Below are 14231 nucleotides of genomic sequence, written 5' to 3' on the forward strand. Positions count from 1 at the left end.
AATACCGGTTCTGCATTTCAAAGAATTCAATCTTTTATTGTTGCAGCAGCTGCAGTTGCCTACTGACATCTGGTAGGTGCCTCACTGTACTCTTTTAGGCACTTCCTAAAAGCGTTTCAGTTTCAGCAAGCCTGCCCTGATGTTGATGAGAGCTTGAATCTATTTATTTTCATTCTGTTTGATTCTTCTTTTAATGTTAATGTTTCTTGTTGATGTTATTATTTAGTTTTATCTGTTTTATAAACTGCTTTGAGGGTTGCTTTTACAATCAAGCATAACAATTTGCTGGGCGAAAGATACCTGCATTGCAGGAGGTTGAACTAAATGACCCTCTTGGTCCCTTCTTACTTTAAAATTCTATGATAATTTGTATGAAATAAAATAAATTAAACAAAAAAGCAATACGGTAATAAGAAACACGTTCTGTAAGATGCTAAGGGGCTCATTTTTGTTATATAATGTTTTTGTTTATTGATTTTTTGTTGTTTGTTATATAAGGATGAAATCCAGGTAGCAACAGTCTAGTCTTCATTTCGCAGCATTGCGTGACTGGCTCTACTTCCCTATGTCAGCGTGAATGTTGTGCTTTGGTTTCCCCCTTCCTAGCTCTCTTTTTCTATCAGAAAAGAAAGCCGCCGCCTTGAGTTCTTGGAATCTGCGGAAAGGACAAACACATAAACAAACAAACCTACGAGCTTGTTAGGTCCCACATCCCAACCAATGGGCAGCCAGCTAGGACAGCTTTCCCCGCCTTCCTGCCGAGAAGTGGGCGGTGCTTCGTGATTACGGAGCTGGCGGCGTAAAGGTTCGATCTGCGCGTGCGCGAGGAGGCGAGGCTGTCCTGGGTCAGAGTTCCCAGTTGGAGATCTCCCTCCGTTGCTGCGCCCGAGGGTCAATATCTGCCAGGTTGAGAAGCGAAGCTAAGAGTTGGGGCGATGGCGAAGGTGAATGCTAGCGGCGACAGCAAGCCTGGAAAGGAGCCGTGGCGGGGTTGCTATTATACCCTCGAAGAGATCCAGAAGCACAATCACAGCCAAAGCACCTGGATCATCCTGCACCACCGTGTGTATGACCTCACAAAGTTTCTGGAGGAGGCAAGTACAAGGGGCTGGAAAGGTGGGGCTGCTGAGCTTGCAGGCGATTTCAGTCCCGTGGAAGAGACGAAGGGGGCTCGAGTAGTTCTGCACGATCATGCACGCTGGCAACTTGCTCTCAGCGAAAAGCTCCTCCTCTGGGTGTTTTGAGACGAGGGATAGATAGATGGGGACCGTTCAGAGAGCAAGGAGGTGCTTCCGTTAAAGTGCTCCCTCGTAGGCGTTTTGTTATTTTTGCTGTTCGTCGAAGTGACTTTCTGATCCTGTAGTGCTTTTGAAGATGAGAAAGTTCAGCTCACATACCACATATTCCATCTGTATCGTTTGTTGCAAAGTAATATTTTATTGTATAGCAACACAATTTTGTAAGAGGCACTATCATTGTGGGATGAGCTAGATGGAACTGGAATAGCTTGGAAAAGCAGGGTTGCCAAATTTATGGCAAGCTTTGCAATGAAACTGTTGTAACCAGATGCTTACAGGCCATTTCTTGCAAGCAATATGACACGGTTCATCCATCAGTTGTTCAAGTATGACTTCGTATGCAACTGAAAGGATATCTGAGTTGGTGTTAAGGACTGAAAGAAATTGTTTGAGAAATATACATAGAGAAGTTGTTGCTTCATTCCTTGTGCAATGTGTATGATAAAGACAGGGGGTACAATCTCCTGCACAAGGTCTACTGAAATGAATGGAAGCTGCACACAAGTGCCCCTTTCCAGCTCCTGTTTATTGCAACAAGGCTTTCACTGGGAAATTTTCCTTGATTAAGGCCATGCTATATCTGCACCTTAGCAAGAATTGTGAAGAATGGGATCATTTGGCAGTTAGCACCACTGGTGCTCAAAAGTGTGTGCAGACTGCAAAAGGGCAAACACATAACTGTTGACAATGACCATTTAAACTTCCATAACAATTGATGTAATTGATGCATCTGTGGTAGCAACTGATGCATCTGTGCTGATTCAACTTAAAACTGAAATGGAGCACAAATAAAGTGAAGACAATTTGAATCAAGATTTAACAAAACAAAATAAGTTATGTTCATATGTATTTCAGTTATCTAAAGAATAGTGGTTCTAGTTCATGCAGTGCTCTGCAGCTGCTGCGATTCTACATAGAACATTACAGTGCAGCACAAAGAATTCTGTTTCTGAAAAACCCACCCTTTACTTACTTTAAAAAATAAATTTTGGGCCATTATGCTTTTTTCAAGCATGTTTTACAACTATATAGATTCTGCCTGCTGAAATATCAGAAGCTGGGTAAAATGTTCTAATAGTCGGGATAATACTTCAGTGTCCTTCATACCTCCTTCTCCCTCCCAATGAAGATAAAAATCAGGATAAATGATTCAAAACAAGAAAAAAAAATCTAAATTTGTACAGAATTTAGGTCACAGGATTTAGCCTTTTGGTGTAGAATTTTGATTGTGTGTTTATGTGACCATTTAAAAAATGATTTATAACTCAAAGAAGATGAAATTATGTGTATTCAGAGTGGTGATAACTATTATTTGCACTTAACAAATGCTGAATGGGAAATAGCCTTTTATGTTCTCACTAAAATCAGAGACTTTAAAAGGGCTTATGTTATATTATGTCACTTTCATTTACTATGGAACTACTTGATAATTTTAACTACTGAGCTTGATTATTTTATGAAACTTTGTGTATAGCAGGTTTGGCCCATAATCTTAGGTAGGTGCCAAAAAGGAGAAATAAATTAATACATAAATATAAAGTTTATAAAAGATATGTGAAGAGTTGCTCCCCTATCAGTTTGAAGTAAACGTTGCAATAAATCCCAGGATCCTCTGGAAGAATATAGCCATACTGAAGAAAATATATATACATAAACACAAGGAGGTTAAGAACTTGCTATATAAAATAGTCAACATTGAACAAATTATGTATTTGCATTCACTTACCAGATTTTCCCAGTGCAGCTGCAAATCACTATATGACTGGAATGGAGTATCGGGTGGAATTATGTGGCTAATGCTTATGATCTGACCCATTTTCATGCTGTGCAGAAGTAAGGAAAGAAAACTAAAAAATAATAATTCCATGCCATATAATGAGATAGAAGACATAGTTACTTTCATGACACATATGAATTGTGCTGGATGATCCTACAGTCCACCCACACCAGTGAGTGATTTACAGCATTGTAACTTAACTTGGCTAGTGAAACAATTTGCCTGTTTTACAGAAAGTAGATCAGAAACTGAACTGTCACTCTTTGTTTATAATTTAACAGTAAAATTTTATCTGCTACAAAGCTGTGACATTTTCGACAGTCTCTCATACAGAAAAAGCTGGTAACTCAAATTTATCTGCAGATATCACTTACAGTTTGATACAGGGAAAACAGATAGAATAAATTTTCCTATGGAAATGTGTAAAGATTAAAAATAGTATGCAATAAAAATAAAAATATAGACTTTGAAAATTTCCTTTTTTTAAAAAAATAATGAATATGCCAATTGAATTTGTATGAACACTTATGAAAAGTCGACATTGGTCATGAAATGTTTTTTCTCCTTGAGTAATCAATTTCCAAACTAGTCATAATTACTAATACATATTGCAGGAGATGTGTTGTTCATCTCATTAGCATTTCTTGTTGAAATATAAAAACATACCTTGGCAAAACATAGCACCAGTTACTTAAAATAGAGTATTTTTGAATGATAGCATTATTATCACTGTCAAATTTCTTTAAGATGTTTGCTGAAATATTAAATTCTTCAAGCTGAGAATAGAAAAAAATCAATAAAGTAATTTTTCAAAGTATCTGCAAACATATACGGCAAGTAAGTATTATGCATTAAAATAATTAAGGTACCATAAAAACCTATACAGCATTCATCTACTTATTATGAAATCAAAACTTCATGAGTACATTGGCTTATAACCAACACGGCACTAAGCAACAATCTCACCAGTACAAATATTTCTCTTTGCAGAATGGGGTTCCCCATCCTTCACACTCACTAAATCTGTTCTGCAGATTCCCCAACCCTCTGGAGCAGATTTGGAGAAGGTGTAGGGTAAGGAAGGGGAAAGTGTCATGAATAATAAATAAACCCCCAATAGGATGCAGACTTGCAGGCCTAGTTAAAATGCAAGTAGAAAACATTGATTTACTCCTGTACCTCAGGTGGTGGCAGACGTACTGTGAAAACTTCGACACTAATGCAGAGCTGAGTCTCTGATACATTGATGTCCATAACTAAAATAAAATTTGTAATATTCAGATAATTAATAGGCAAAAACATTGTGCTTAATTTTAAACGAAGTTTCCAACCAACAATTTACACTATAGGAATCTGGCAAATCCAAGAGCTTAAGCACGTAGCAAATAGCCATCCCGCCTTCTCTGTGTAGCCCTAGCACTTTTTCTGGCAAAAGGGTTGTTTGCAGCAGCTACAGTTGTTTGAGCTATAAGGGAATTTGAACCCATGCTGGAGGAAAACCATAGTGCTTATGGTTCCAGACATGAATTGTTGATCTCCTAAAGGTCACAGAATTAGTAGCAGTAGAGGGGCATTCTAGGTTTTTCCTGGTTGTTTACTTGTGCCTTGTATTGGGGAGTGACATAATATAGGCATTCCTGTCATCACTGCATGTTGACAACTGCCTTTCATGCACACGTTATGTGCAGTCATCTTACTGGCCTCTGATTGCCACTTGACAATGGGAAATATATGCATAATCTGCCTTCATAGTGACTGATATACCAGGCTTTTAAAGATACATGACAGGATTCACCTAATAAAACCCATCAGCAAGGGCTTCAGTGTGCCCAATGGGGCTTTCCCCCCTCCTCAGCCCCCCAAAATTGGCTCAGGAGGGTGTTGAGAGAACCCCCAGTGTGTGGTGGGAGTGAGGAGAGGGATTGTTCCATCTTGCAAGCTGATATGCTTGTGCAGCCTGAACATTTGTAATAGCCTGACATAGCATTCCACCGAAAGATATCTTCATCAGGTTCCAACAAAGCAAACATAGTAGAGGTTCAGCTGGTGATCCTCTGTACCTGCATTTGATGCACAAATGATTCCATTATTTTTCAACCACACTGACATGAGTACACATATCACCAAAATAATTTCAGGTCCTGAGAGGGCAACATATATTTTCTTCAATCAATATTGTACTTACCAACTGCATTTTGCTTTCCCCTTTGTGACAGAAAATCTTTCCCTTAACAAATGGAATTGGTACATATTATAAAACAAATATGCCTGCTGCCTTTATAAAGCCTTTACAAATCAGTATTTTGGAAAGGATCTGGTTTCTCCCATCCAAGGCTGCCTCAAAATAGATTCCTTATGCAGTATGAAGCTTGGTTTCTCAAACATTTCACCCCCAGGGTCCACTTGAGATGACTAGAAGTTACTGAGACCCACAAGACACAGAATGGTGGTGCAGGGACAAAGCCAGAAAGAAAATGGTGCTAAATGGAAGCAGAGTTTGACATAATCCGTTGGCAATGATGGATATCATTTTCCACTGATGTCTAATCCATTTTAGGAAATTCTTTGTCACAGCATTTTCCTTGTGACAAGGAGTTCCATAACTTAGCTTTCCCCAAGCTAAGCACAGACACTTGAGCTGGAGGTACTATGACTCAACATCCCAATTTTAGACAGAATTTGCTGATTCAGAGCGTCTAAATAAGGGGTTGTCAAACCTTTTGGATCAAGGGACACATTTTTTTTATTTTCAGAGAGGGCTGAGGGCACCAGTCACAAAACCTTTTATCTCACTCTTTAATTACCTTCAGCACCTCCTCTGGTCCTTTGGGGGGTGGAAACTATCCTTACCTTTTCTCTGTCTCCTGGCCATCTTTATTTAGCATACAAGGAGTTGGTGCAGGCATTGGTCCCACCAAAAGGCTATGGCATGGCTAGGGAGTGGGGCAGACAATTGAGGAGGCACTGGCTAGACTGTGCAATTGAGCCCCACTGAATGAAAAATACAGTATCTTGAATGGAGTCATGACAATTCAAACAAGCTGACAAAGTTGTCTAGGCTTTTCTTACATAGGATTTTATATGGAAGTGAATATGTTTTATTTCTCAGAGTTGTGCTTTATCTTCTTTGAACCTGTAAATGCACAACTGTCATGTCAAATACCATTTGGCAGGAGTTCCGGTAGTGAACAAGCAGTGTGTGGTCTGATGAAATATGAACAAAAATTCTTGTTCTAGTCATGCTATGCAGTTTAGCTCAGTGCTATTCAGTCAGTGTCCCATGGGACCTTTTTCTCAACTCTCCCAAACTAGTTAGTACTAGGGGAGGTGACTGCCCAGATCAGAAGGAATATGCAAATACGCATGGGTATTATAAGCATTTACTAAAGTAACACTTAAAATTTCCTTAGGATCACTTGACAAAAGAAGATCTAAAGCTAGCAAATTGGCAATGTATGCAGAAAAGAGCAAATATATAACACTATATAGGACTGTGATTGTCAAAGGTTCAGAATAAATACCTTGTATCAAGAGATGACCAGCTTGGTTCCAATTAGGAGCAAGTTTGGCTATAAGTGTATAGGACAGGCAGGTTTGAAAGACAGCTGGAACAACTCTCTCTGGCATTGCCATCTAGTGTGATAAACCAAAAAACAATAAAAAATACATGCTTTCTCTTTCAAAATATGCTAATCATAGAGCATACTGACACTATATGAAGTTGATTGATCCATGCAGCGAAGTACATTCCACTCTGTCTAGCTGCAGCTCTTCTTTACCAAAGGGCCAAATTAAATGGGGTGACCAACAATTGCAATTGGCAGTTGTGGGACAATTTTCTGTTTGGTAAAACAGATGGTTTGAAGGGCAGGATACAGATCAGGACCACAGTGTGGGGAGAGAAGAGATGTAATCCACTGCCTCTGCCATGGTTTTTACAGTGGTGCCCCGCAAGATGAATGCCTCGCAAGATGAAAAACTTGCTAGACGAAAGGGTTTTGCGGTTTTTGAGCTGCTTCACAAGACGAATTTCCCTATGGGCTTGCTTCGCAAGACGAAAACGTCTTGCGTTTTTTGCAAGTTTGTTTTCTTTTTCTTAACACCGTTAATACAGTTGCGACTTGACTTCGAGGAGCAACTCATAGAACACGGTGTGGTAGCCTTTTTTTAGGTTTTTGGCAATTTTTGAAGCTTTTCCAAAACTTCCAACACCGTGCTTCGCAAGACGAAAAATTTGCTAGGCGAAAAAACTCGCGGAACGAATTAATTTCGTCTTGCGAGGCACCACTGTATCTTGATTGTCTCCACCAGGGAGGGAGGAGCTGTTATTTGCAGGAGGGAAGCTGCCATTGGCACTCTCTTGGGGTGGATAACAGCTGGGCTGGTGACCCATGGTGGGGACAAAGGGTAAAATCTTATCTCCCACAATGTTGGTTCCAATCTGAGTTGTTATCTACTAAACAAAAAAACAATCATTCAGTTCCCAGTGATGTGATTGAAATATCTAGTTTTGCCTTGGAAAGTGCTAACACAGCTTCCCAGTGTGCAGTAAATTACACAAGTTATTTTTCTTGGTTCAACATAATGTAGCAGTGTTGTATACTATTACAATTGTATAACATCTGTGCTAAAAAATGAAGTGAAAATGTAAGCTCTGTACTGAGGTACAGTCCTTCAATAGCCACCAATTTTCATGTTTTCTAATTTTCCTGGTTGGAGAGGAACGGTGGGAGAAACCAGCTGGGGAACCACCAAGGGAAGAAGACTCAGAGCCCAAAGAGTGGTGGTGGGACAATGATGAGTGGTCAGAGGGAGAAGACTGGGAAAGGGAGGTATTGGAAGCTGAGGAGGTAACAGGCCTTAGTGACCTGGGAAAGTGTGTAACAGAGAGAAGTTCCGAATCAGAGGCAGAAGCTGAAGCAGGAGGTGGAAGGAGAGAGGCCAAGAGGCAGAGATGAGTCAGGCTGGTGAAGTGTCATGGGTGTCTCCTCCTGCTGCTGCAACAAGCTCCCCTCCCTCTTGTCTCCCTGAACCAAAGGCAGGAAAAGGGTGGAAGAGCGATTGGCGATGCACAAGTCACAGTCTCCAATTGCTTGGAAAACAAACCCTGGAGAAAAGGGGACTTATACAGCTGTAGAAAGGAAGGGACCTTCCATATCAGCAACTGATTCATGGGAACAAGAGATAAGTTGCTGTGCCCGCTAGGCCTAATACTTCTGTGTCAATTGCATTTTTGCTAGTAAAGATAGCTCCAACTTTCACCGTGTGATTTACCACTGGCTCACTCCTGAAATTTGCCCTTTTCCTTTTCACTTTTCACTTTTTCCTACAGAAAATTAGTTCTGTATTGATAGGTAGCAGGTCAGGGGGCAGAAACCTACAAAAACAGTTTTTCTGTTGATTTATACTAATAGCAAATTCATTATCCAAGTGTGGATTCTTATACAGCCTTAACAAGCTTAACAATTCTTAACAATTCTTAACAAGCTTGTGTGAACTGGTGAGGCATTGAACTGGTGATTAAAAAAATAATCAACTTGTGTTACTACAGGTAGTCCTAGGTATACTGCCACCAGCCACTGGACTGTCCACTATGAATTTCATTAGGATAGCAAAGGTGCTACTGGTTCAATCACTTTGGGTACAGCGCTTGGGGTTGTTGCAACTATGATATAGAATGAAAGGTGAGGGGGGTGGCTTGCTGAATTTTGGCATCACACGGGATGCTGTTGAAATTTGAGACCCCCAGGCCTACCACTGAATGTCTCCCAGTTTTTCCTCCTTGTTCTTGGCCTCCAACCTAATCAACCGTTGTAGCCAGAATGTTTGATCCTCAGACATATGATCAACATTTAAATTAAAGATGGGAGGCCTCTCATGCTTTCTGTGGTTGCCTGGAGTCCTATAAGACTTTGGGGTCTTTAGGGAAGAGCCAGGTCATTCCAATTGCCAGGGCAACCAGGCCTCTATACTTTTCTGCTTGTACAGCCTCACCAGTTCACTGTTGCTTGGCAACTTGGTTTCAGTTCTTCAGATCCTGGATGGGGAGTGGCAGTTTATTCCCTGGGGAAATCTTTCCTGGAAAACCCTGACTTCATAAGCTCAGACATAAGTGTGCTCAATATCTTGTCCAGGGGATCTTGGACCATCTATACTCTGAATTTATATATAAGTTACCAGAAATATTATTACTGACCGTCATAACCACTGAAATTTGATTCAATGTTCCAGGAACAGGTGAAGAAAGCACATCTTGATGCAGATGCAAGAGTTGCCTAGGTAAAGCATTCAAAACTTGTCACTAACCTCCACAATTCCATAATAGTAAATCTATAACCCAAAGTACACTGCACTCTACAATTTTTTTTCTTTTAGTCAACATTCTTTAAGATGTTGCTTCACAGTCATCTAAGTGTCCTCAGAATATCTGGCCATTAACTATGTATATTCTTTAATTCCATGTATCTTACCATAGATATTACTCATGGAAGTGAAGCACAGTTGATCAATTAGCAGAAAACAAAAATCCTAGCAAATGCAATTTCATATGTATGGATGCAATACCCATTTCTATATGTAAATTCTACTGGCCCATTCTTAAGACCTGATGTGCCAGCAAGCACAGGTCCACGTAGTCTGAGGCTAGGCTACAATTTTTAGAGGGAGACTAAGTCAGAGGTCCTTTACTTTTGAAATCATTTGAAGTGAGGCATATTGTGATAGTTCCATAGTAACATCAAGTTTTGTAATGTTGTAACAAAATCTTTATTGAGTCTTAAATATTTAATAATGTGTATTCATTATTGACTGGGTGCCTAAAACTGGCTTTAGTCAGAGGCAGCAAGTGTTTTATACACTCAGCTTCTTATCATTTTGGCATTTATTAGTGTACAAAGCATCTGAATTGTGAAGAAAGAATATCAGAACTTGAGCTACAGTAACTCTCTCACAGTCACAACAGAGTGTTCCTTGGCTCAGCAAGCTGCAATAGGATTGTTGGACCTTCTGCAGATAGTTTCAGTGCCTGTGATCTAACCATGATAAGCAACCTATATGTAAAAACATCAATGCATGCTTTCCCCCCAGCATCATCATCCCCCCTTCCGCCATGTGTCCACTATGAATTTCATTAGGATAGCAAAGGTGCAAAAAATACAATAAACAAATTTCCTTTACCTGCACATCTTCCTTTGTGCTGTTCTAATTTCTGTTGCTGCGAACTGAGAATTCAGTGTAACCTTCACGGCACAGAGTTTTCGCAGCTCAGGCAGACTGATGAAAAACAAAGACTGGCACGTAACGTCATTCATATTGCTTTGCTAGCTACAAGAACTGAGTAATCTCTGACCTATAACAAAGTGGAGGGTGGGAAATGATTATCAGAAAGGGCACATATAAATAAAGGCAAATTAATATAAGAAAGAGGGGGTAGGTGAGAAGAAGTTAGGTTTTTCAGTAGCACGTTACTGGGGAAGGATCACTGTACTGCATTATACAGGGAGCTGCCTCTGAAGACAGTATGGAAACTTATGCTGGTGCAGAATTCGCCAACTAGGTTGATCACCAGGGCAAAACAGTTTGAGCCTATCACACCAATACTGGCTCGACTGCACTGGCTGCCATTTAGTTTCGGGCCCAATTCAAAGTACTGGTTTTGACTATAAAGCCTTAAATGGTTCAGGATAGCAATACCTCAAGGATCACCTCTCCCCATATGAACTGACACAGACCCTGTGATGATCATTTGAGGCCCTTCTTCGTGTGCTGCCTTTTCTGTGGTAGTTCTCTATTTGTGCAATGCTCTCAGCAGGAAGGCTCATCTGACATCTTCATTACATAGTTTTAGGCACCAGGCCTTTGGCTGATTAAACATTCTATGGTCTTTGAAATGTGTGTGTGTGATTGGTTTTTGTTCTCATTTTGTATTTTTATGTTTTAATCTTTGGATGGAGGGCAGTATACAAATTTAATAAATTATCATGATAAATAATAAAATAATGGCATATGGGACTTCTGGCATAGTAGAACAGAAAGCAGTTTTGTGAACATCAGTAGTGGCCTCTTTATTGTCATATCAAACAGAGCCAGAAGCAGCACACAAGCTGCTTTTCAGCCCAACTTTTCATTCACCAAACATCATTCTGAAAACTGAATACCCAAATATATGACCAAATAACCCTCAAAATTTAAGTTATTGTATATCACTGGTATTATTTGGTTATGCATTCAAGCTGATTGTAGTGATGACCAGTAAGAGATTAGAACTTGGATTTACTGAGGTGAGTTGATTGTACAGAAAAAAGGAGCTTTGTGTAGTTTAAACTAAATTCAAATTGTTTCCTAAAAACAACTGCCTAGATACATATTTCTACCTAAAAAACTAGTGTGGGAGCGCATCAGAAGTCTGAAGGAAAGCTTTCTCTTGAGGCTGGGGTAGGGAAGACTGTTGAAAATCCCTCATCCTTATTTTACTGTTGACAGTTATGCTATTACGACATGATGACACTAGTAGTTCTACTTTTCTTGCAGTTCTTCCCTTACTTTCCCCCCTTCAGGCCTAACGTTAGCAGAAAGATGAAAAACTTGAAAAGCAGGAACTAAATCATGCAACCTTTCTCTTACAGAAGTTAATTTTGGGGCAATCTGTTTATTCCTATATTACTTATTCACAATATCCAGTGGTGGTTATTATATGTGAATGGACAATCACAGATATTCCGTAATCCTACCAATGGGCATGACCAATGGCGTGGTGACTCAAGACACAGCCTTCTTGGTGGCAGCACCTTGACTGAGGAAATACAATGGGCACTGAGGCTGTTAAGTTTCAGATGTTAACTACAAACACTTTTGCTCACTTGGGCTTTAGGGATGATTTCCCCCCTCAGTTTTTAACAATGTTGCTATTGCGCTGTTGTATAATGTTATGTTTAAAACTGCACAGCTTGTAATTATTGCATTCAGCTGGTGTGCTTATTATCACATGGTTCCCTGCCCCATCAAGAGGAAGGGTGGCATATAAATAAAATGGTAATAATAATATATTCAGCATTACTCAGTTGTGTCCATTCACACATTCAGCTGCCTGTCACAAAGTGCAGAGAAATCGAGGGATTCAGGTACGTGTGTGAAGCAGGCCCCTGTGGCTTATGGATACCTATTGCTGTATGTGTGCCACATTCCTGTTGCCAACCACCATTTGCCCAGAAAGTCTAGTTTGGCTCTGATGGTCGAGTTGTGAAGGGTTTTGCAGGGCAGCCTTTGAATCTGTTCCAAAGATCTGAGCGTCCTGAGGTGGATCTCTCCTCTTACTGGGAGGGCTACCTCGAAAGGCAGCGGGGAAGCAATCGTGAGGGCAAGAGCCCCAGTGAGAAGCCGAGCATAGAAGCCACCTAGCAAGAAAAGCGCGGGAAACGTGAGGGGGGGGGGGGAGAGAACGTTACACAGGCAGCTTCCCCTGGAAGCGCCCTCTGTGAGGGGAGCAATCACGATGACAGAAAGTTGGAGAAAATGGAGTCATGAGGGAGGAAAGGGCGCGGTTTGGAGAAGGAACACGATATATAGGGGAGTCGGTCGCCTCTTCGACTTTTCTGCTGAGAAACCGGCTCCCCGCCTCCTCTTCACAAGCTTCTCAACTTTCCCCTCGCAACTCTCCCGCGGGGCTTAAGAGGGAGATAGTGTGAGGGGGGAAATGACTAACTACTTTTTTTGGGGGGGGGTGGCATGCGGAACAAGCCCCCGCTTCTTGCAAGGCAGTATTGGTCGTGGCGACGTTCCCCGCGTCCAAAGTTCAGGAGAGGCGCCCGATTCCGCAAAGGGCAACCTTTAGTCCTGGAAGGAGGCGGCGTCGGAATGAGGAACAAGCAGCCCAGGAGCAATGCGACTTCTCATCTCCTGCAGATAACCTATGCTGTAACATTCCCGGGGCCGGCCTGCCAGGAAGCACAAGTGTTCTTCTCCTTGAATCGAGGACCCTTTCTCTCTCTCTCTCTCTCTCTCTCTCTCTCTCTCTCTCTCTCTCTCTCTCTCTCTGTGTGAAGGTCTTCGCAATTGGTTAAAAAAACACACAACAACATTCCTTTTTACTGAGCCTCAGATCACTTACAATGCTGGACTTTCAAAGTTCCCTGAGTTCCCTGCTATACTGTGGTGCAATTTTGAGAGGGTTTATTTTGAACAAAGCCCCATTAGCTTATTTCTGCTAGCTCCAGCGGGTGATTTCCTTAATGACCATGGCAGAGAATCCTAACAAGAATTCTTGCTTGGATCCCAGAAAACTGCACTGTGTATGTATAGAATCCTAGAATTTGTCGAGTTGGAAGGGATCGCAAGGGTCAATCTAGTTCAACCTCCTGCAATGCAGGAATCTAATCTAAAGCATCCATGTAGAAGTGTACAAGATGACATATTACTCCTAAAGTATTATGGACAATATATTTTTCTGTCTCAAGGGGATGGGGACTCAGCATTACAGCCACCCAAATTTTAGGAACAACTGGCGTTTTGTAATGTGTAAACGCTATAGTAAGCATATAAATCTCTGCGTATTTTAGAAAATCATCTTCCTTTTGGTTTTTGAGCCAAACTTGTTTTTGGTTTTAAAACTAAACACCTGAATGTTTTAGACAGCAATCATATACTGTATCCACTCAACTGGGAATAAGCCCCTTTGAAAACAGTAGACCTATATAGCATTATACTGTTACTGAAGCAGTTTTTAATCCAAAGGAACTTTGTTAGAGACTAATGGAGTTCACATCAGATTTCATACCTGCTCAGTTGTGAAATATTTAACAGCTTTGAACTGACATAGTCTTGAATAGGTAAATAAGGCTCTAGAATAGAAAAACTGCCAAGAATCTTGCAGCACATTAAAAACAAATAACTATGATATAAAGCTAGAAACCTTTATAAACTGCAATTTAATTCAATTGCAACTGCTGAAACAGTGCTAGTGAGCAATCTTATGTACAAGAAGCTGGTGTAAAGCAGACCCGTGTAAATTAAGCTGATGTAAATTTATGCGAGATCCAAACTCTTCAGCAGCAGGGGTGCTACTGTCTAAAGCCAACCTAAGTCTGGCTGAGGGAAAACAAGTCTTTAAAATAGTGTTTGAGTTACACCACTGTTTCCTAAGTGGACGCAATACATATGTA

The 14231-nt window shown here is 40.7% G+C and overlaps 1 protein-coding gene across 1 annotated transcript; it reads right to left on the minus strand.

The window, feature by feature from the left end:
* Positions 1-1633: 1633 nt before the first annotated feature.
* On the minus strand, positions 1634-12503 carry LOC308593621 (uncharacterized protein C18orf63-like). Its single transcript, XM_081206071.1, has 10 exons — positions 11448-12503; positions 10252-10423; positions 9231-9350; positions 8290-8362; positions 6597-6708; positions 5261-5302; positions 4255-4331; positions 3742-3851; positions 3025-3121; positions 1634-2929 (listed from the first exon to the last, which is right to left on the minus strand). The coding sequence occupies exons 2-10, from the start codon at positions 10383-10385 to the stop codon at positions 2840-2842; spliced, it is 855 nt and encodes a 284-aa protein (XP_081062197.1). The 5' UTR covers positions 10386-10423; positions 11448-12503; the 3' UTR covers positions 1634-2839.
* Positions 12504-14231: the final 1728 nt, after the last annotated feature.

The sequence above is a fragment of the Podarcis bocagei genome (assembly GCF_964188305.1).
Source record: "Podarcis bocagei genome assembly, chromosome: 8".
Taxonomy (NCBI): Eukaryota; Metazoa; Chordata; class Lepidosauria; order Squamata; family Lacertidae; genus Podarcis; species Podarcis bocagei.

Excerpts from the sequence above, each read along its gene's own strand:
- LOC308593621 (XM_081206071.1), bottom strand. The coding sequence starts at position 10,385 with ATGAATGACGTTACGTGCCAGTCTTTGTTTTTCATCAGTCTGCCTGAG. Across the intron at positions 8,363-9,230 it reads AACTTATATATAAATTCAGA|GAGTGAGCCAGTGGTAAATC; the intron begins GTATAGATGGTC and ends GGCAAATTTCAG. Across the intron at positions 5,303-6,596 it reads TGGTCATCTCTTGATACAAG|GGAAAGATTTTCTGTCACAA; the intron begins GTATTTATTCTG and ends CCATTTGTTAAG.